Source organism: Rana temporaria, chromosome 9, assembly GCF_905171775.1.
Source record: "Rana temporaria chromosome 9, aRanTem1.1, whole genome shotgun sequence".
Classification (NCBI taxonomy): Eukaryota; Metazoa; Chordata; class Amphibia; order Anura; family Ranidae; genus Rana; species Rana temporaria.
This window is the reverse complement of record NC_053497.1, coordinates 146,816,108-146,839,403: the sequence shown is the minus strand read 5'-3', so window position 1 is coordinate 146,839,403 and position 23,296 is coordinate 146,816,108. Positions and strand designations below refer to the sequence as shown.

The following is a 23,296-nucleotide window of genomic DNA, read 5'->3' as shown; positions in this document are numbered from 1 at the left end:
TGATAGCTTCACACACACACATTGTGTGTAATTTTCCATTTTTTTATACAGTCTTTTTGTAATGCGGACATTTGTTTCAGGGGGTACTTTTTCTTGTAAGTTTTGAATTATTGGTGCTGGTTTGGTTTTTGAATGCTTTAGCAATTAAAACGCTTTCTCAAAGACAACCATTCACTCCACTTTTTGCCCTACTGCCACAATGAGGTCACAGATCGCATAAAACACTAAAGTCTAGTATTTTCGCAGTCTTTCCAAAACTAAAATAAATTTGACTGGAGTTAAGCTTTAACAAACACAGAAGAGGTCAGCAGAGAACAGCTACATCCCATGTATTTATTTGTATATGCTAATAAACGTTTTATATGTAATATATATATATATATCTTGATCCTTAATTATAAGCAAATGTGTATCATAGCGTCACCTGTCCTTTAATTAATCTGTTAATGTGTAATCTAACCATTTGGTATTTTCAACTGTTTATCAGGCTGTCACGTATAACCTGAGTTGTATCATGTTGTCTTGCAGGCTTTACTGATTTACTATTGCTGCTGCTTTCTGTGCTTTTCAGTGTTGTCTTTTTTTGGGTAGATGGGACAGATTATATGTTTGCTTTTTTGGAAATAGGATGCCAAGCATGAGTTGCCTGATGCTTCCGAGCAGCTAAAATAAACAGATCTGCCTAATGATACAATTACCAGTCTGAAAAGCACAGAAAATGCATTCAGTAGGGTGCTGCATGGCAGGACAAGGCAACTAACTGATACTGTATAAAGAGCCTCTTGGCACACAAAACCAACAGTGTTATGGTGATCTACAGTAGGCCTGCTTTAACATTTCTGTTTGCTGCTGGCATCTGTTATGTAATCCAGTAAGGCCCATTTGGATCATATCACATGGCTGGCACAGAATTAGATGGCGAGCTGCAGCGTCAGGCTGTCCATGTCATTAATCTCTGGTCATGTACCGTGCAACATTGCGGACCGCAGGCTTGGCACGTGTGCCCTATATGTGTGTGTGTGAGGTGAGACTCTGCCAGATGTCATGCACGGGCTGTGGGATCTGCAGCAAGGCATATTTGGTTCTGCACCCGCGCTGCTAGTAATGTATATCCCTCTTCTTCTGCTCCTCTCTCTCCTCTCCACTCTGCTGCTGTTGCTATGGTTACCCTGTGCAGGATGAGATCCTGGTGAGTAGTCAGGCAGCGGCTGATGTGCCAAGCAGCGAGAGTGCATTAGGGCGGCCATTTTGCAGGCATTAATCACAGACAGAGAGTAAATCATGAATCTTTCTCCTAGAAGAACTGTGATACACTTTAGAGGCCACCATATTGTAAAATGCATTCAAAAATACATTTCAGGATGCAAACACTTTATTTTTATAATATAGTGGTTTAGAATATATAAAACTGGTCATCTGCATAGCCACAGGCTTACTGTAATCTGTTCTGAACATGCCATGCTTATCCTCAATTTACCTTACAGAACACTGGAGACTATACCGAGCTCTGATTACTATACACAGGCTGAAACACTTAGAAAGGAATTTTAAGGAGCCCCAGATGCACCCTCCTGCCTTGCTCAGTCTCCCCCTGTGTGTCCTCATGTCCCTTCCTCCTGTTCCTTTCCTGCTACTAACACTGTGTGTGAGAGTCAACACTCCAGACCTTGACCGGCAGCCACGCCATCCTCATAAATTCTATTTGTCGCAGTCTATAAGGCTGTCATCACTATTTTGGCAGCCATGTTATTACTTCAAAATCCAGACCTTCCTTACAGAGCTGGAAGAGAGGCCGACACAATAATACAATAAAAAAATCCCACTTCCAACAGAGTGAAGAATCTCAGGTTTGTTTCAGTTTCCTTTAGATTTACCTTCAACTATGTAGTGCGTGGGCCTGCCTGATTGCATACAAATTTAAAGTAATTTTATTTAACCTCATCTTATATGATTTTGGTAAATCTAAAGGAAAGTTGTACAAGAAAATTGTATAAAAAGTTGTATAGTGTGTAGCCAGCTTTAGAGCGGAATGAGGAGTAAAACTGGACATTAACGTAAAAATGTCAGACGTTCAGCAAGCTGAATGAGAGAAATTCCTAGACTTCCCTGTCCACACAAAATAACTTAGATGATGGAATCCCCAACTGCCAGATATCAGCACTCATTCACACAAGCGGGCAGGGGACGGTAAAATCAGTTGATCCATGGTTTCACTGCCCCTGACTGCCTGAACAAGGGCTGTACACATGCCAGGCCTGAGATGCCTTGCTTCACGGCCACAGCAAAAATTAAACAGCATGCCGATTTTTGTCGAGTGGAACTGCCATCAAACCCAACCAGTTCAAGTTGCTATGCACATGGTGGTGGCGTGGTAGTGCAGAATTTTGAGGGATAAAACGTGCAGTGAGGAGGCAAAATATTATTTTCAGAGGAGCAGCTACGTGTAAATGATCTTTTTGTAGTCACTGTTTGGCTTACTTTTTTCCGCCTCGATCTTTCAACTTATCAAAGTTTGTTGGGCCTGGTGGTGTTTATGGGATCACCCACTGCTTGAATTTCAGCCAATTCTCAGGAATAAGACAAAATCTGAGCTGTGTATGGCCAGCCTAACTATTTACAGCATTGACTACTTTTTTATTTGTTTTGCTCTCAGTGTTTAGGGTTGCCATCTGGCCATTATTTTACAAAGATTACTTGTTGTCAATGTTGTTAATAGCAAATACATCATAAGGTCTGTTTTTTTCCCAGAAAAGGTGGCAACCTTTGTCCCGTTGGGGAGATTTTTCTTCACTTCCTTGTCTTGAGACCCAACAGAAAGTTAGCAGAGATCTCTTCAAAACAGGGGAAATCCTTTCTTAGACAATCATCAGAGACAGAAGTGAAGAGGGACACCCCTTCTCTATTTATTTTGATGACCATTGTCACTGGCACTGGAAGTAAAGTGAAATCCATAATTTAGTTGCAAAAATAACAGGGATAGAGAGGAGGTCTTTTAATGGTGACACCTGCTCACACTGTCTACATGGCGATTTCCCCTCATTTGGACAGATTTCTACTAGCTTCCTGTTTCATCTCCAGGATAAAAAATGACAGGGAAACTCCCCAACAGGACACAAGAGTGGGTTTGACTAGAGATGTAAAATTTCCAGAAATTTTGAAGCCTGTTTTTTTTTGGAGGGGGGGGGGGGGGAAAATTGAAATTTTCAGAAAAAAAAATAGTCAGTGTGGATTAGTTTTACAATCTGAAAGATTTTTTTTTACACCGGGAACATGAAATGCAGTGTATATAAAAGTATTATGCTTGAAATAAGAGTATACACCCATGGGGGGGGGGTGGGATTTGGAGGCCTCAGGCTTGTTAAAGGGCGTTTCCAGAATCCAATAAGCCCCTTGCCTTCAGACCCCCACAGCCATTGGCCAGGGTTGTGGGGAATAGGCCCTTGTCCCCTCCCCCCACAGCTGAGAGCTGAAGAGTCACCCGCTCCTTAACAACCAACTACTGTCAAAGATGCCGGTGGCCGACGGCTCCTAAAATTTGCATCTGATCCCCATCTAAATCGCAGCTGAACTGAAAATTCACACTGGACATGTGTGAACCTAGCCTAATAGGAATCATTTAAAGGTTAAAAAAGATAAACAAATTTGTCATACAAATGTACTCTCTTACCTGTGAAATAGGGCCTGGGAGGACAGAAACCATCATCTACTGTATCCCAACAATCACCCAACTGTAGGAAAATTAAACTGGAGCCTTTCCCCTACAGTGCCCCCTAGTGACAGGAATACACATTTCTCTTGTTTGAGAACTACATCGCGAAGTATAGTGTTATTTGAATTGTATTCGAGGATTTGCTTGGCTTCACCTGAGAGAACTTGCAATAATTTAAGACTTTACATGAATCTTTCATGAAGGTGTTCATGTTCTATAGTGTGAATACCATGTCATAGACAAAGAGATTTTTAATACAGCTTACCTGTAAAATCTTTTTCTTGGAGTACATCACGGGACACAGAGCGGCATTCATTACTATATGGGTTATATGGAGTACCTTCAGGTGATGGACACTGGCAATCTCAAACAGGAAATGCCCCTCCCTTTATAACCCCCTCCCATAGGAGGAGTACCTCAGTTTTGTAGCAAGCAGTATGCCTCCCAAAATGGTCCTCAAAAGAGGGGTGGGAGCTCTGTGTCCCGTGATGTACTCCAAGAAAAAGATTTTACAGGTAAGCTGTATTAAAAATCTCTTTTTCTTTATCGTTACATCACGGGACACAGAGCGGCATTCATTACTATATGGGATGTCCCAAAGCAATGCTTACAATGAGGGGAGGGAGAACATCTCCAAGACAAAAGGATTTAATTTAGAGAAATACTCAAATCATAATAAATCCAACTTAGTTGAGAAAAATAATCTTAAATTTTAAATTTAACTCAAAAAAGAGGAGCCCCCGGAATCCGAGGGTCTCAAACTGCAGCCTGCAGCACTGCCTGCCCAAAGGCTGTATCAGAATTCCTTCTTACGTCCAACTGGTAGAATTTTGTAAACGTGTGGACAGAAGACCAGGTTGCCGCCTTGCAAACTTGAGCCATAGAGATCTGGTGGTGTGCTGCCCAGGAGGCGCCCATGGCCCTAGTAGAATGAGCCTTTAATGATACTGGAGGAGGCAACCCTTTCAAGCCGTAGGCCTGAGTGATTAATTGCTTAATCCACCTAGAAATGGTGGACTTTGCAGCTGCCTGCCCCTTCTTGGGCCCATCCGGTAATATGAACAGCACATCTGTTTTCCGGATCTTCTTTGTAGCTTTAAGATAGGCCTTCATGGCCATGACGATATCCAAGGTATGCAGCAACCCTTCCTTTCTGGAAGTAGGTTTAGGGAAGAAGGATGGTAATACCAAATCCTGGTTCAAATGAAAACTGGATATAACCTTCGGTAGGAAGGAAGGATGAGGGCGGAGAACGACCCTGTCCTTATGAAAAATAAGATATGGTTCCTTACAGGATAAGGCCGCCAGTTCCGATACTCTTCTTGCGGAAACTATGGCGACCAAAAATACTAACTTCCTTGTCAGTAAAACCAAAGGAATTTCAGCCAACGGCTCAAACGGTTGTTTCTGTAAACTTGACAGAACAAGGTTTAAATCCCACGGGCAAAGCGGGGATTTAACTGGAGGTTTAATACGTAAGACCCCTTGAAGGAAGGTCTTAACCAGCGAGTGGGTGGCCAGCGGCCGCTGAAACCACACTGACAGAGTTTTAAGTTTTCTCCAGCTAGGAGTGGATAAAGGATTGGCATTAAGCACAATCAAAGGACAGATTTCTGCTCTATCAATGGTGAATTTGCGAGGAAGCCATAGCTTGGACTCACACCAGCCTACATAGGCCTTCCAGACCCTGTGATAAATCACCCTAGAGACCGGTTTCCTGGCTCTGATTAGGGTAGAGATTACTTTCTGAGACAGACCTCTACCCCTGAGAATCAGGGATTCAGCTTCCAGGCCGTCAAATTTAGATGCCGTAAGGCAGGGTGGAGGATCGGACCTTGCGATAGCAGGTCTGGCCGTAGAGGAAGAGTCCAAGGGTCTCCCACTACCATCTTTAGGATTAGTGAGTACCATGCCCTTCTGGGCCATGCTGGAGCTACCAGGATGACTGGTATGTGCTCCACCCTGATCCTGCGCAGCAGGCGGGGTAGTAACTGAAGCGGGGGAAACGCATAAAGAAGTTTGAACTGATGCCAAGGGCAAACCAGCGCATCGGTTCCGCAGGCCATCGGATCCCTTGAGCGGGACATGAACCTGTCTAGCTTCTTGTTGAGTCTCGATGCCATGACATCCACGTCCGGCACTCCCCATTTTTGGCAGAGTGCTTGAAAGATTTGTGGATGCAGAGACCATTCCCCCGGCCATAGAGTCTGGCGGCTTAAGAAGTCCGCCTGAAAGTTGTCCACTCCGGGAATGAATATTGCCGATATGCAGGGCACATGAGCCTCTGCCCATAGGAGAATCAAGCTCACCTCTCTCTGAGCGGCTTGACTCCTGGTTCCCCCTTGGTGATTTATGTATGCCACGGCCGTGGCATTGTCTGATTGAATTCTCACCGGGAACCCCTGCAATTTTGACGTCCAAGCCCTGAGGGCTAGTCGAGCAGCTCTGAGCTCCAAGATGTTGATGGGCAACTGCTCCTCTAGCTTTGCCCAAGTACCTTGGCGAGTGCAACCATCCAAAATTGCTCCCCAGCCTGTCAGGCTGGCGTCTGTGGTCACTATCTTCCAAGCCACTGGGCTGAAAGATCTCCCCTTCAGTAGGTTCTGAGGGTCTAACCACCAACACAGACTTTGTCGGACTCTTGATGAGAGCGGCAACGGGATATCCAAGGCCTGTGGCCTTCTGCTCCATGCTGACAGGATGGCTGCCTGCAGGATGCGAGTGTGACTCTGGGCGAATGGTACCGCCTCGAATGTGGCCACCATCTTGCCTAGTAACCTCATACATAGGCGAATAGTCGGTTCCTTTTTGCTTAGAATCAGTAGGATTAATTCCTTGATGGCTTTGACCTTCCTCAGAGGTAGAAACACTCTTTGTTGTTCTGTGTCTAATCTCATGCCGAGATATTCCAACTGCCTTGTGGGCAGGAAAGCTGACTTTTCTCGATTTAGGACCCAGCCGAACTTCTCGAGGTATTGGACCGTGAGGGCCACTGCTCGCTCCAAGCCGGGAGACGAGTGATCTATGACTAGGAGGTCGTCCAGGTATGCTAGGATCGTGACCCCTTGGATCCTTAGTTTGGCTAGGATTGGAGCTAGGACCTTCGTGAACACCCGGGGGGCCGTAGCCAACCCGAAGGGAAGCGCCACGAATTGGAAGTGACGCGAAGCCACCATGAAGCGTAGATATTTTTGATGTGGCTGATAAATTGGAACATGAAGGTAGGCATCCTTTATGTCTATGGACGCCATGAAGTCATCCTTTTGGAGTGTGGCAGCTGCTGACCGCACGGATTCCATCCGAAATGAGCGGATCTTTAGGTATGCATTTACCATCTTTAGGTCCAAAATTGGCCTGACATCTCCATTGGACTTCGGGATGATGAATAGGTTGGAGTAGAAACCTAGCCCCTGTTCCAGGACTGGTACCTCTACTATTACTTCCTGGGAAAGTAGATGATTTAATGCCGACATTAAAGCGGCTCCTTTCTCCGGATCGTTTGGAATCCTCGACTCCTGGAAATGAGGAGGAGGAAACTTTAGGAAATCTAATTTGTAGCCGTACCCACTCGTCGGGAATGCTGGCTTCCCAAACCTCTGAAAAGAGTCGCAGCCTTCCCCCCACCTTCGTGGGTGGGGGCGCCCCTTCATAAGGGCTTGGGGGCTGGTTTTGCTGGTTTGCAAAACCACTGCTTTCTGCCTCTAGCAGCCTGTCCTTGAGACTTGCTGTTGAAGCCGAAGTTTGCTTTTGCAGAAGGCCGTCGATACTGTTTGGCATTAGAGGGCCCCTGCCCAGGGGAGTACTGTCGTTTAAACGCAGGCCCCTGAAACTTCTTCTTAGTTGGCAAGAGAGTACTTTTGCCGTTTGAAATGGTCTGAATGTATTTATCTAGGTCTTCTCCGAAGAGTCGTCCTCCATAGAAGGGAAACCCTACCAGGAGCTTCTTGCATGGGGGCTCGGCCTCCCAGCTCTTTAACCATAAGAGTCTTCTCATATGGATAAGGGATAACGATAAACGTGACGCTTGCTGGATAGAATCCTTAATTGCGTCTACTGTAAAACATATGGCCCTAGGGACATCCGAAAATTCTTCTGCCTGCTGGGCAGGAATAAGTTTAAGCATCTGCTTAATTTGATCCGATAATGCTTGAGCAATCCCAATCGCAGCCACAGCTGGCTGTACTACTGCCCCTGCCGTAGTGAAGGAGTTCTTAAGTAGTGCTTCCAAGCGTTTATCAACTGGATCCTTGAATACCTGTATGTTTTCTACAGGGCATGTTAACGACTTGTTAACACATGAGATGGCTGCGTCCACTGCAGGAGTAGCCCATTTCTTGGAAAATTTATCTTCCATAGGATATAGGGCAGAGAATCTTTTAGGTGGTAAGAAGATTTTATCTGGCTTGTTCCAATCTTGGAACAAAACTCCCTCTAATAGAGGGTGGATCGGAAACACTGCATTGCTTTGAGGCGCCCTCAGTGAGCCCAAAGCTGAAACCGTCGACACCTGGAGATCTGGTACTGGCAAGTTGAATGCATTATGGACCAAGTCCGTTAAGGCCTAAATCCACCAGCCCTCCCCTTGGGAGACTGCTCCAGACTCCTTTGTATCCGGATCTTCGATCCCTGAACCTACTTGGTCCTTGTCCAAGAGATCGTCCAATTCCCCTGAGGAAAGGACCTCCTCTTCTGAGGGTCCACGCTCGGGCGACGGAGATCTAATCCGTTTACTGCCCCGCATAGCTGTGGCTATCATTTTTCCCATTCTTTTCTCCATCTCTCTTAAAGAGGTGAGTAATACCTCGTCCGTGACCATCTTAGGGTTGGACTGACCCGCGCCAGCTCCAGCCCCAGATCCCGATGGCCCCAAGGCTCCCTGTGGGGAAAGCAGCGGCATAGCTTTGTCCGAGACCTCAGACTCTCTGGGGGAATCCCCACCTCTTGTACCCTCTGACCCGGATGCCATGGTACAATACCGAGGTACACCTGCTACCTATTGGTACTTGGAACTATAAAAGTTAATTGCCCAAACACCTGTTTGGGGGATAAAAAATGCTTCCTCTCCCCTAGATGACTTTTTTTTGTTTCAAATCCAGGAAAGAAAAATCATTCTGTCCCCCTGAGTAGTATTGCAAGAAAAACTATGAGATGGAAAAGAAACAGCCTATTTCTAGGCTTGAAAACAGTCTTCTGAAGACTGCAATATTCTTTTTGGCCACTGTGTGTCCTCGGCGCCCCGTGCTGCCGCTCTGGTCTTTCCTCCCCAGTTCCAATGTATCGAATGCTGTTTGGAACGAAAAGGAAGGGCCGCCCCTTCCTTAAACCACTGACCCGCCCTTCCCCCCTCAGCTAAACGGCGCGAATTGCGCCTATAACACGTGAACGCGCGCCCGCCGATAGGGGGGGGGGGGTTGGGGGGAAGGGAGCCTCTCTGCTCCAGCTGGAACCACGAGGAGGTCAGCGTTTTGCCTGCTTTGCAGGCTCTGAGGAGGAAGACTGATGGAGCATCGCCTGGAGGCTTGCAGGTAAGCATAGCTCTCTGACACACACATACACTTTATATTACACAGGCCCTACTCAAATGCTTTTCCAACACTACAAGAGAGGTCACTTCTTATGGGGAAAAAATACACATAGAGCCATCCTATCATTAAGATATGTGACTAGTTTGCCAGATGCAGCGCATAACTTTAGGCATGTCCCCTGTGACCCCCCAGAAAAAACCTGCTAAGAACCAAGTTCCGCAAGTTTTCCCCTCACTTACCTGCTCCATGCCGCAGGACTTTGCCAAGCAAGAGGCCCAATCTTCCCCCATCTCTGTGGGGATGTCTAGACCTTCAGGCCCTGGGTTCCTATGAAGGATCCACTGTCCTGGGCCCATATAGCACTCTGGCAACAGAAACATTAGGCACCCAAAGGTTTCTAAGTTCTGGGCCCAGGGTCCAGCTCTCTAAAAAGAAAAGCATTATGGGCTATACCCCAAGGGTTTGGGGTCCGGTTACTGACCACTTTAGCGCTGAGGCCTTTGGACAGAACCGGTTAGCTCACCTAATCCCAAGGATGCGGAGGCAAGCTAAACCATGACCAACACCTAAGACACTGGCGTAAAAACTGAGGTACTCCTCCTATGGGAGGGGGTTATATAGGGAGGGGCATTTCCTGTTTGAGATTGCCAGTGTCCATCACCTGAAGGTACTCCATATAACCCATATAGTAATGAATGCCGCTCTGTGTCCCGTGATGTAACGATAAAGAAATATTATTTATCACTGTAAAATAACTTACTCCACACTCTTATTTTTTTCAGAAAAATAACAAAAAAACGGCTTTGGAAAAAACTGAAAAAAATATATTTTTCTGTTTTTTTTTTCCCTCAGGCTTTCTCATCTCTAGTTTTGACCATTCCTTACATTACCCAAAATGAAAAAAAGTATTTCCCATGTATATATAATTTATATTTTCCCATAAAGTAATGGTGAAATCAGATGGATTGCTACTGGCAACAGCTTTACAGAATTACTTCCTGTTAGATAATATAAGTGTGAGGTACAAGTCAGGTTCAAAGTAATATGAATGTGAGGCAAAAGTTAGGTATAACACTATGAGGCAATATTGGGTGTGAGGTAAAAGTTGGCTATAACACTATGAAGTAAAAAAGGACTATGAGGTAAAAGTTGGGTATAACACTATGAGGCGATATTGGGTGTGAGGTAAAAGTTGGCTATAACACTATGAAGTAAAATAGGACTATGAGGCAAAAGTTAGGTATAACACTATGAGGCAATATTGGGTGTGAGGTAAAAGTTGGCTATAACACTATGAAGTAAAATAGGACTATGAGGCAAAAGTTAGGTATAACACTATGAGGTAATATTGGTGTGAGGTAAGTCAGGTGCAACACTATGAGGTCAAATAAAACAATTTTTTCTTTTTCTCTGTGGACTAAAAACAGATGGAATTTGAGGTAATCTGAACAACAGTTTTTGTTCCCTTTTTTTTTGTTTAAGGTTTTTCCAGTGTACTAGGGTAGTTTAGTTCTTTCTTTTTTTTTGTATTCTTTGTGTTTGTGTTTTTTTATTTTTTAAAAGTGGTCGTTATTTGTGTATCGTTGCTTTATTTTTTATTTGGTATTTTTACTGTTTATTTTTCTGTATGTAAAAAATAAGTAAAATAATTAGGCTTATAATGTTTTTTTTTGGGGGGGGGGGAGCAAAAGAGAAGGTCCAGGGCAGTTGAATGGAGCTTTCGTAAACCTTAGGAGCCATTTAATGATACAGGCACTGCCATTGCTGGCCTGCTTAATTGAATGCTAGGTGCCTGACTTAAAGACTTGGGTCTAAAAGTCCACCTATTACAAAAACAAATGAATGAATAAATACATACACCCATATTTTATCAGTGGGTGCAATGGACAGGCTCCTGCAGACTCTTCCTCTGAATTTGTGCCTGTACTGAGGTGCAGGCTTTCACCCTGGAGGTAATGTCAATGAACTATTAATGTAGTAGTTACCACACTTGTGCCATTGAGAACTAAAAGACCTTCTGCCATGGTGGCAAGCAAGAATAATGGTCTCAGTGAAAGGATGATGCAGCTGTGTGGGGTTCCACTGTGCAGAATTAAAAAATGATAGCTGCTGCATAAGATCCCCCACATGTTGTCACACTAGGGCTTTTGGGGTGCTTAGTACCATGTTACATGTTTCACCCTTACTATGGGTGTAGTGTGCAACAGAATCCAAAAGGGGAAGCTAGTCTTTAAGTGCTTTTAGGTCAGACACAGAACAAGCATGCTGTAAGGTCACATTTACACATCGGTGTCTTGGTGGGTGTGTGCGTTAGTGCATGCAAGTTAATGCATATTTTTGCATACATTGTGTTTAGGTAGCCCGTTCAAATAAATGTGCTGCCAACGCACCAAAACATCCAAAATATTGGACATGCACCATTTGTTTTTGCAGCACAGTTCAACACATTGCATATGCATTCCCTTGGGTAGCCATTGGAAATGTATTACCTGGCACATCCTAATGAGTGCACTACCAAAGTGCTACCATGCAAATGTCAGAAAAGTGTAGGAGTGCTTTATTTTTATATTTGTTCCAGGCCAGCAATTCAAAAGGCATTGAAGTCAATCTCCATGACATCCAGGGAACTACTATTCTTTAAAGGAGGGGTCTGCAATGGTAGCCTACATGATTCTCACAAGGCAGAGTTCCTTTAATTTCCTCTTTCCCATTGACAGTGAATTTCACCAAAATGGCAACATTTCACTGAAGTAGCCCACGTGCCCAGCCCTTCAATTATTATGAAACCATAACAAAAATGGTTTAGTTGGAAGAGTCTCATAAATGAGGAAGCTCCTAATAAAAATCATATATTTTTTATGGAAATACAGTATACATTGGAGATGGGCCTCATCTCATGACCAGCTTGATCACTGAAAAACTTTGAAAGACCTAGACTTAAACATCTCACAGACTGCAATTCCATCCTTTCTATCTGCTTCGCTGGAAGAGAGCAGTGTTCAAATTACAGATATGAGATCACTGGCTTTGGCAAGCTTTTTCTGTTTAGTGACAGAGCACATGATGATGTTTGCTGCCTATTTAGCAGACGAAGGCTTGCTGCCATTTCATTGTCTGGTCTGGCCGAGCACTGAACAAGATGGCCGGCGTTTTGCTCTTGTGTTTCGAGTGAGTTTGCAGATTTTGCCTGAAGTGTGTGCATGCATCTCCTAACCACAGCTTGTCACATTCCTGCCTTCAAACAGTGTAATGACCCCATCATCTTTCACGCTTAACTTTTCCTTATGTGGCCTCATAATAGTGTGATGTTCAGATACTTGGGTGGCCCGTTTTGCATCTCCTCTCTGCCACATGGTTATCTAAATGTCCTGTAATATGTGCTAGTTGAATAAATTAAACAGTCAGAATGTTCAGCACAATTAATTTATAACGTTTTTATTATTATTTGATATTATGTAATAAAATGCTGCAGAGCAGAGGTGTGTGGTAGCTCAGTTAGGACCCAGCTTTTAGCAGTTTAATTGCAAACTGCTCTCTAAATGGTCAATTTGTTTTACTGAACATTTCTGTTTTTTAAGCACAAAATATAGAATTGAAAATGTATCAGAATAATTTTGTAGACACATGTTGAATGCTAAAATTAAAGTGACATTTTTTTTTCTGTCAGTTACAGTGGCGGCATAACTTATATGACAAGAGAGGAGATTTATTTTTTTCTTCTTACAAACGTCAAATTTGTTCAACAACACAATTCTTTTATGATCATTGTCGACAGCAACACAGATCCTGTTATACCTTGTATCTATTATTTGACTGTGAACTAAATCATCAGCTGACCATGCACTGTACAGTCTAATTAAATATTCTCCTTTAGGTCTCCCGTCAACTATGTAGTATAATGGCCTGCCTGATTTAATTCTAATTAACACAATTGTTTAGGTTTGTCTTCATATTACATTGTTTTGGTAACGCTAAGGGAGATTGTACAATCAGATTGTATAGTGCATTGCCAGCTTTAGAGAGACTAAAGTAAATGTGTCATAACCTGGGTGATTCACAACATAATTTTAAATATATGTAAGCAGAGTTTACTAAACTTGAGTGGAAGCTGCATGTCAAAATTATCAGTGAATATATATGGCAAAAGTTACATACTAATAAAGAAAATCAATAACCTCGGCTCACAATGAACAGTTTTGAAAGTTTATTTAGAAGAAAAGAGTTACAAAGTCAAAGTGAAGATTAAATATAATTTAGGAAGAGATTAGCATGGCCGTGGAAATCGTACATGATTGACTGTGCCAAAACCCAGCATCTTTAAAAAAAAAAGCAAACATTTTAAGACAGTTGACATGTAAAACCTCCTGTAACCTCTTGCCAACCACATATTGCATATGGGAGACAGAAGGCAGATTGGGCCTTTTCTGTTACACATATATGTCCATGGCTACCAAGGTTTCTGTGCTCACTGTATGCTCCCAGCAAGTCCAAGTCTCTTTTTCTGATGGGGGGGGGGGGTGGTTTGCCGATCATATGATTACTGTTAGAGACAATCACAGTGATCACATGATCGGGAAGTCCGCCCTGCCTCCTGGTGTTAAGACCCAGTTTAAGGGCTGCCAGTATGGGGCAGGAAGGGCTCAAACATTTTTCATGATAATGTATTAATAGCTGTTACAAACCACAAATTCTGAAGAATTTTAAGAATAATACTTTACTGCAAAGTAAAATACATTCTATAATATGTCCCCCATTATTGTTGGTTAACTATTAGTAAAATATACAGTATTAGTATAATAATTTATTTTCTTTATCAATGCAAATCTTAGCTTTTCCTGTTAAAGTTGAGCTAGCCACTTCCATCACCACCACAGCTCTCCTATTGGTCCTTTAATGTGACCAGTAGGGATTCAGGTGCTATGAGCGGGCAGCCAAATTTTCTGGAAAATTAAAGGTTTGGATTTAACTTCAGCTGCCTATGTCTGTATCTGCTGATTTTATTTATTTTTTTGAGATGCCGCTTTCACTAAAGGTAGTTACAACTACATTTCTAGACCATATGCATTTTTGAATTGCCCAGGTTTGGACAGGTTTAATTTGGCTTGCTAGTGACTTTCACATTAACACTTATAAAAATGTAATAATAGCCAGTATTTGTGTGTGTGTAGCTTTCCTGTACTGTCTGTTTTCAGATGTGTTGAGTTATGATGCTTTTGTTGACCTGTGTACACTGACCGGATACAACCCAGTGGACACATGGTCCAGTGACCAAGGTACCTTGTTGTCACATACACCTGTTTCTCTAGGGTATGTGTACACAGGTGTTTTTCTGTTCAATATGGGCATAGAACTTGGGTGGTCCTGCTTGTAAGGTTAACAGAACACCCATTTTCTTTGCCTTCTGCATTCTGCACACCATGTTCTGTGAACGCTGTGGTCCATTGATGCTGAGTTCTGTTCACCTTATGGATCAACATGCTTTGAATGGCAGAATACAGAAGCACTGAAAGCCATCGTGCTTCAATACTATACTTTTATTTTTCTTGATCTGATCTGCTACATGTTACTGGCAGCTTTTATAGAGAGCAGGTAAAATTATATATATATTTTTTTAGTTTTGATAAGTTGCTGTGTAACCTTAATGTGTTCAATGCATGCAGACAATTTGTCATTTTGAATTCTCTCTAACACTAAACACAAAGAACCTAATTTTATCAATGTGTCAGGGAGAAGAACTGCTTCAGGAAGTAAGTGTTGCCCATAATAGTCAATAGTAGTGCTCCCTTTGCTCTTCGAGTTGCTCTAGGAAAAGGAAGAGGAGTATCCGGTTGGTGACAGTTGACTGCAGTTTCTTCCTCAGATGTACTGATAAATGACGGTCTGGGTGGTTGTTTGTAGTGTACCTGTGTCTCCCTGCAGTGACAAGTTCACCTTTCGTTGAACAGGTCATCCGGAAGGGGTGGCTGACCATTAACAACATTGGTATAATGAAAGGCGGCGCAAAGGAATATTGGTTTGTCCTTACAGCGGAGAACATGTCTTGGTACAAAGATGATGAGGTATGTCTTCCACTTCATAAAATATATGCCTGAACTATATTTTAGATTTCTGTATTGTTCTTGCCTTCTGCTTAGATTTTTATTATATTTAATTAACGATCCAACTGTGAAAATAGAAGAATTACTGTACATAAAAAAATTCTACATACCAGTTAGTTGGTGCCAGCCTTGGCACGGAAGATGATGCATTCGACATGGTGGGACAGTGGACTGACATGGATATTATCCAGACCAGTCAATTCTACCAAAGCTTAATTTCCTCTGGATAGATTAAAAACAAGTGTGCTTTGCATGGGACAAGTGAAGACCTTTTGGCTAGACCACACATACAAACCCACTACAACTAGGTCATTACATGAATTTAGTTTGATTCTAGGATTCTCCTTTTTTTAACCGTCAATCATTAGTGTTCCAGATAGGTAAGGATATGGCAGAAATAGCAACCAAAACATGTTCACCAATTATTGTGGATCACAAACATTTGACACACCCTATAGCTAGAGAATGATACCACTATTTCAAATTTGCTGCTCTCATCATCACCATCCCACTTCCGTCCTGTTCATTGGACTATAGATTTGCATCAATGGGCAGCTCATGTCCCTGGGTGTTTTTGTCAATCAAATGTAAATACAGTGCATCTGGAAAGTATTCACAGCGCTTCAATTTCTCCACATTTTGTTATGTTACAGCCTTATTCCAAAATGGATTACATTCATTATTTTCCTCAAAGTTCTACAAGCAATACCCCATTATGACAACGTGAAAGAAGTTCTTTGCAAATTTATTAAAAATAAAAAATTAAAACAAAATAATATGTTCATAAGCTCTGGCTGGGCCACTTAAGGACATTTACAGAGTTGTTCTGTAGCCACTCCCTTGCTATCTTGACTATGTACTTAGGGTCGTTGTCCTGTTGGAAGATGAATCTTCGCCTCAGTCTGAGGACCAGAGTGTTCTGGAGCAGGTTTTCATCAAGGATATCTCTGTACATTGCTGCATGCATCTTGCAATCATCTAGTCCGGGGATATGCAATTAGCGGACCTCCAGCTGTTGCAGAACTACAATTCCCATGAGGCATAGCAAGACTCTGACAGCCACAAGCATGACACCAGAGTCAGAAGCATGATGGGACTTGTAGTTTTGCAACAGCTGGAGGTCTGCTAATTGCATATCCCTGATCTAGTCAATCCTGACTAGTCTTACAGTTCCTGCCACCAAAAAATATCCCCACAGCCTGATGTTGTCACTGTAGGGATGGTATTGGCCAGGCGATGAGCGGTGCCTGCTTTCCTCCAGACATGAATCTTGCCTTTCAGGCCAAAGAGTACAATCTTTGTTTCATCAGAACGGAGAATTTTGTTTCTCATGGTCTGAGAGTCCTTCAGGTGCCTTTTGGCAAACTCCAGGTGGTCTGTCATGTGCCTTTTACTGAGTGGCTTCCGTCTGGCCACGCTGCCATACAGGTTTGATTGGTGGAGTACTGCAGAGATGGTTGTTCTTATGGAAAGTTCTCCTCTCTCCATATAGAAACGCTGAAGCTCCGTCAGAGTGACCATCGGGTTCTTGGTCACCTCCCTGACTAAGGCTCTTCTCCTCCGATCTCTCTGTTTGGCCAGGCACCCCACTCTATCAAGAGTCCTGGTGGTTCAAAACGTCTTCCATTTACGGTTGGTGGAGGCCACTGTGCTCATTGGGACCTTTAATGCTGTAGACATGTTTCTGCCCCCTTCCCCAGATCTGTGCCTCAATACAATCCTGTCTCGGAGGTCTACAGACCATTTCTTGGACTTCATGGCTTGGTTTGTGCACTGTACTGTTAACTGTGGGACCTTACATAGACAGATGTGTGCCTTTCCAAATCATGTCCACTCAACTGAGGTGGACTCCAATCAAGTTGTAGAAACATTTCAAGGATTCTCAGTGGAAACAGGATGCCCCTAAACTCAATTTTGAGTGTCAAGGCAAAGCCTGTGAATACTTAGTGTACAGTAGGTGTTTGTGATATTGTGCTTTTAGCACGACAGCGTCGCGCTGATACTCGGCGACAGGGTGCCGAGATCTCGCCGACATCTCCCACTCACTGGAATAGTGACAGCACATCCCAGCAAGCGCGTCATAGAAGCGACGGGAGATCCGACTTGGATTCCCGCCAATTCTACACGTGTGCGGCGTTTGTTATGAATCCTGAGGGGGAAGTCCCCGCCGGATTTTAAATAAAAATCCGGCATGGGTCCCCCCCTCAGGAGCATACCGGGCCCTTAGGTCTGTTATGGGTTGTAAGGAGAGCCCCCCTACGCCGAAAAAAACGGCGTAGGGGGTCCCCCTACAATCCATACCAGACCCGTATCCAAAGCACGCTACCCGGCCAGCCAGGAAGGGAGTGGGGACGAGCGAGCGCCCCCCCCCTCCTGAGCCGTACCAGGCTGCATGCCCTCAACATGGGGGGGGTTGGGTGCTCTGGGGCAGGGGGGCGCACTGCGGCCCCCCCACCTCAGAGCACCCTGTCCCCATGTTGATGAGGACAGGGCCCCTTCCCGACAACCCTGGCCGTTGGTTGTCGGGGTATGCGGGCGGGAGGCTTATCGGAATCTGGGAGCCCCCTTTAATAAGGGGGCCCCCAGATACCGGCCCCCCACCCTAAGTGAATGAGTATGGGGTACATCGTACCCCTACCCATTCACCTGCAAGAAAAGTGGTAAAAACACAAATAAACCACACAGTGTATTAAAATATTTTATTTTTCTGCTCCGGAGGCCGCCCCCTGTCTTCTTTATTAGCTCTTTTACCAGGGGGGGCTTCTTCTTTGACGTCTTCGGGTGGGTGGGGGCCGCCGTCTGGTTCTCTTCCACCGCCGGGGGGGGTGGCTTTTAAAAAAGCCCCCACCCCCCCGGCGGGTTTCCTCCGGCGTCTTCGGCGGGGCTCTTCTTCTTCCGCTATCCCGACGGGTCTTCTCAACTCTCCGGGGTTCTCCTTCTGTCTTCGCCGCTCTCCGTTGTTGACTCGGCGCACCCCGGTTCTTCGTCTCGCTGTCCGGTGTCTTCTTCCGTGCTGTACGTCTTCTCCTTCCGTGCTGTGATGAGTTCTTCTTCCGTGCTGTGACGTCATGTTCTTCACTTCTCTCCTTCTCCCGATGTTGACACGCCGGTCCTCCTCGCTGAAATGACGGATGCGCGCCTTGCATCGGACCTATATAGGCCTCACAGTCCCATCATGCTCTGTACCTACCCATGTGATACCTACCACGTGGGTAGGTATCACATGGGTAGGTACAGAGCATGATGGGACTGTGAGGCCTATATAGGTCCGATGCAAGGCGCGCATCCGTCATTTCAGCGAGGAGGACCGGCGTGTCAACATCGGGAGAAGGAGAGAAGTGAAGAACATGACGTCACAGCACGGAAGAAGAACTCATCACAGCACGGAAGGAGAAGACGTACAGCACGGAAGAAGACACCGGACAGCGAGACGAAGAACCAGGGTGCGCCGAGTCAACAACGGAGAGCGGCGAAGACAGAAGGAGAACCCCGGAGAGTTGAGAAGACCCGTCGGGATAGCGGAAGAAGAAGAGCCCCGCCGAAGACGCCGGAGGAAACCCGCCGGGGGGGTGGGGGCTTTTTTAAAAGCCACCCCCCCCCCGGCGGTGGAAGAGAACCAGACGGTGGCCCCCACCCACCCGAAGACGTCAAAGAAGAAGCCCCCCCTGGTAAAAGAGCTAATAAAGAAGACAGGGGGCGGCCTCCGGAGCAGAAAAATAAAATATTTTAATACACTGTGTGGTTTATTTGTGTTTTTACCACTTTTCTTGCAGGTGAATGGGTAGGGGTACGATGTACCCCATACTCATTCACTTAGGGTGGGGGGCCGGTATCTGGGGGCCCCCTTATTAAAGGGGGCTCCCAGATTCCGATAAGCCTCCCGCCCGCATACCCCGACAACCAACGGCCAGGGTTGTCGGGAAGGGGCCCTGTCCTCATCAACATGGGGACAGGGTGCTCTGAGGTGGGGGGGCCGCAGTGCGCCCCCCTGCCCCAGAGCACCCAACCCCCCCCATGTTGAGGGCATGCAGCCTGGTACGGCTCAGGAGGGGGGGGGGGGGCGCTCGCTCGTCCCCACTCCCTTCCTGGCTGGCCGGGTAGCGTGCTTTGGATACGGGTCTGGTATGGATTGTAGGGGGACCCCCTACGCCGTTTTTTTCGGCGTAGGGGGGCTCTCCTTACAACCCATAACAGACCTAAGGGCCCGGTATGCTCCTGAGGGGGGGACCCATGCCGGATTTTTATTTAAAATCCGGCGGGGACTTCCCCCTCAGGATTCATAACAAACGCCGCACACGTGTAGAATTGGCGGGAATCCAAGTCTGATCTCCCGTCGCTTCTATGACGGCTCTGTCTCCATCGCGGCAAGCCAGCTCGGCGCTGGCTCCCGCGATGGGGCTCGTAGGTGCTCAATCTCGCCGAGAAAGAGAGCGAGATTGACACAAAATCGGGTTCACCTACTGTATGTACATGGGATTTTTTTCTTTTTAATAAATTTTCAAAGTTTTCAAACAAACTTCTTTCACATTGTCGTTATGGGGTATTGTTTGTATAATTTTGAGTAAAATAATGAATTTAATCCATTTTGGAATAAGGCTGCAACATAACAAAATGTGGAAAAAGTGAAGCACTGTAAATACTTTCCGGATGCACTGTACATGCATTTGAATGACAAACTCAGAGTTTGACAAGAAAATACCTGAATTTGACCTGCTTTATATGGAGTTAAAATGTGGCTCAATAGCACATGGGGCATTCAAAGAAACGCAGTGCAAAGCAGGTCAAGCACAGTCTCTGAAGTGCCATGTGTACATCTCACTGAAAGTCAATCAAATTTTGCTGCCCTGTGTTTGACGTGTATTCCAAACATGTCAAATGCAGGATAACAATGTCTGCTGACATATAGTTAGATTAGTTAGATTTTCTTTTTGTCTCCCTACTGTAAGCTGCCTTAAAAGCTCTCTTTCCAGCCACAAGTGCCTTCCCTATTTTGATGACAACATGAAATATAAATTGACTGCCTTCTAGTTCAGATACTTTAACTCTCTATGGCTGATTTTTGGTAAGATGACAATTACGGGAATTTAATGTAGTACTAAACCACTCGAAAAAGGCAATCCGCTTCCCTGCTTATGTAAAAGTATGTATCGTTTATTTAATATAGCATTGTAAAAAAAAGACTTAACACCCTAACCCCTAAAACCAATTAAAAACCCATACAACTCATCAAGGAGCCCTCTGAAATGTAAATGCCAATTAAAGATGGTGTATAAACCAACAAATGCATGTAAATAAATAAAGATTTCACAGTTGTACTTATTGACGTTAAAGTTTTTTTTCATATTTTTTTAGGAATCCTACTATAGCTGCATCTGTCCCCTGGCGCCTCTGTACTGAGAACAAGTGAGCGAACACTAGTGATCGCTCGGTTTTCAGTAGAGAGCTGTAGAATGTCAGTCATCAGCTATCAGCTATGCCCCTCCCCCCCAGCGCTCACTGGAGTGCTGGGCTGTAGGAGGGGCTGGGGGTGGATGACTCAGGCTTCCAGCCGATCGCTGAGAGGCTGAGCCAGGTGTCAGTCCAGGCACCTGGCAGATCCAGACTTTATTGTCTTGAAGACTGAACTGACTTCTGTGATGTCACAGCCCGCTCTCTGATGAAAACGGGTCACAGGAGTGCAAAACAAACTGCACTCCTGTGATCCATAGGAGAAGTCCAGCCAAACAAGCTTTGGCTGGACATCTCTTTTAATATTCTCTCAAAAAATGCTAGTTGGTGGCTGACGATGCTGAAGTTTTTATTTTTTACAAACTTTCCTTTGCTAGTTGCAAAACCCTTTCAAAAGTATATTAAACAGACCAAAAGCAAGCAAAGACGCAAATAGGAAAATGACCTTGTTAGAGTTTACATACACTTTAATACTGCTCTTCAGCTTGAAGCCAATTTGACGTACAGTTAAAAAAAAATCATTTAGATAAGAATTAAGTACATTTGATGCCAACACTGAATCTATGTGTTATCTTTGGCAGAAGGTGGAATTACACCTTAAAATTAGAACTGTATTGTGTGAACAGGGAATCACATGAATAGGCTTGAAGATGTTGCAGGTTGGTTAGGTCTTAAGAAATGCCTCTATATTGCATGCAGGTATTAAAGATGAAATTTGAGCTGCTATAAAAGGGAGCAACAATTAATGCAGGCACTTAACCACTTAAGATCCGGACCAAAATGCAGGTAAAGGACCAGGTCCCTTTTTGCGTCGCTTTAACTGACAATTGCGCGGTCGTGCGACGTGGCTCCCAAACAAAATTGGCATCCTTTTTTTCCCACAAATAGTGCTTTCTTTTGGTGGTATTTGATCACCTCTGCGGTTTTTATTTTTTGCGCTATAAACACATATATAAAAAAAAAAATTCCTCAGTTTAGGCCGATACGTATTCTTCTACCTATTTTTGGTAAACAAAAATCGCAATAAGCGTTTAGCGATTGGTTTGCGCAAAATGTATAGCGTTTGCAAAATAGTGGATAGTTTTATTGCATTTTTATAAAAAATTTTTGTTTTTTTTACTACTAATGGCGCCGATCAGCGATTTTTTTCGTGACTGCGACATTATGGCGGACACATCGGACAATTTTGACACATTTTTGGGACCATTGTCATTTTCACAGCAAAAAAATTCTATAAAAAGGCATTGTTTACTGTGAAAATGACAATTGCAGTTTGGGAGTTAACCACTGGGGGGCGCTGAAGGGGTTTAGTGTGACCTCATATGTGTTTCTAACTGTAAGGGGCGGGGCTGGACGTGTGACGTCATTGATCGCCTTTCCCTATACCAGGGAACAGACGATAAATGACAGCGCCACAACGAAGAACAGGGAAGTTGTGTTTACACACACCTCCCCCCGTTATTCAGCTCCGGGGACCGATCGCGGGACTCCGGCATCGATCGGGTCCCGCGGCCACGGAGCTTCGGACCGGGTCGCGGGCGTGCGCCCATGACTGGGCATTTAACAATCACGTACAGGTACGCGATTGTGCCCAGCCGTGCCATTCTGCCGACGTATATCGGCGTTAAGCGGTCCTTAAGTGGTTAAAGAAACTTATATAAGTACCTGAATTTGACTTAATTTCAATTTTTTTTTAACCTCTTTTAATGCCCTGCACAGTAGCACTCTAGAGTTGTAGTAGACTAGGAGAGAAAGGGAAAGTCCTGGGGCGAATCTGACAAAGACCACACTGACAGAAGGCGAAAGCAGAGAGATGACATCATCAGTCTTTTTCTGCTTGTTCACTATGTGGTCACAGGAAGGGAGGTGACCTACCTTGGTTGCTTAACTGCGCTAGAGGAACGTGAGGTCACCAAGCTTGGCTGTGCTTTGGAGCAGAACGGTGTAAATGACTGGCTGAACAGAAATACAAATCCTTTGGCAGGTGAAACAGCTCCTTTTATATGGATTTCATTGTGTATTTAGCTGTTTAATGGAGCCCAGCTTTAATTGTAAGCTCTGCAGTACATTGCAACACTTACCATTTGTAGCTACATGTTATGTTCCAGCTGTGACTGTGAGCTACAATACCCTTTGTGTTTATTTTTAGTGATTTTTCCTCTTTTTAGGTTTTCACATAGTCCTCTAGTGTAACTATTAGCTCTGAAGTTCTAAACTAGAGGCTGGAAATCTGCTGACACATTTATATATTCCTGTAACTGCCTTGCCCACAATTACTCACAGATGTAACAGCTGGTTTTCTCATGTGGCATTTCCTTAAAAAAAAATCCCAATCCTCCACTCTCTGGACCCTCACAACCATAAACCTGAAGGTTATTTTTTCATTCCGTGTAAATCTCTCATACAGGATTTCCAAGTTTCATTGTTTTCTGACTGGCAAGGGCTTAGATGCAAAGCAAAAGGGGAAGCACACAGAAGATCTTGGAGCAGCCTTTGCTTCACACACACTAACCAAA

General features: G+C 44.4%; 1 protein-coding gene across 17 annotated transcripts in view; it reads left to right on the top strand.

The window, feature by feature from the left end:
* The window catches only part of DNM1 (dynamin 1), a 226,670-nt gene that overhangs the window by 144,571 nt on the left and 58,803 nt on the right, over positions 1 to 23,296 (top strand). For 14 of the 17 annotated variants that reach the window (XM_040324782.1, XM_040324796.1, XM_040324797.1 and 11 more), the window contains exons 15-16: positions 1,178 to 1,189; positions 15,180 to 15,293. In XM_040324782.1, coding sequence (XP_040180716.1) covers positions 1,178 to 1,189; positions 15,180 to 15,293 — 126 coding nt within the window. Of the gene's footprint in view, positions 1 to 1,177; positions 1,190 to 10,661; positions 10,674 to 15,179; positions 15,294 to 23,296 lie in introns of all 17 variants that reach the window. The other 3 variants (XM_040324788.1, XM_040324787.1, XM_040324783.1) reach the window with 2 other exon arrangements.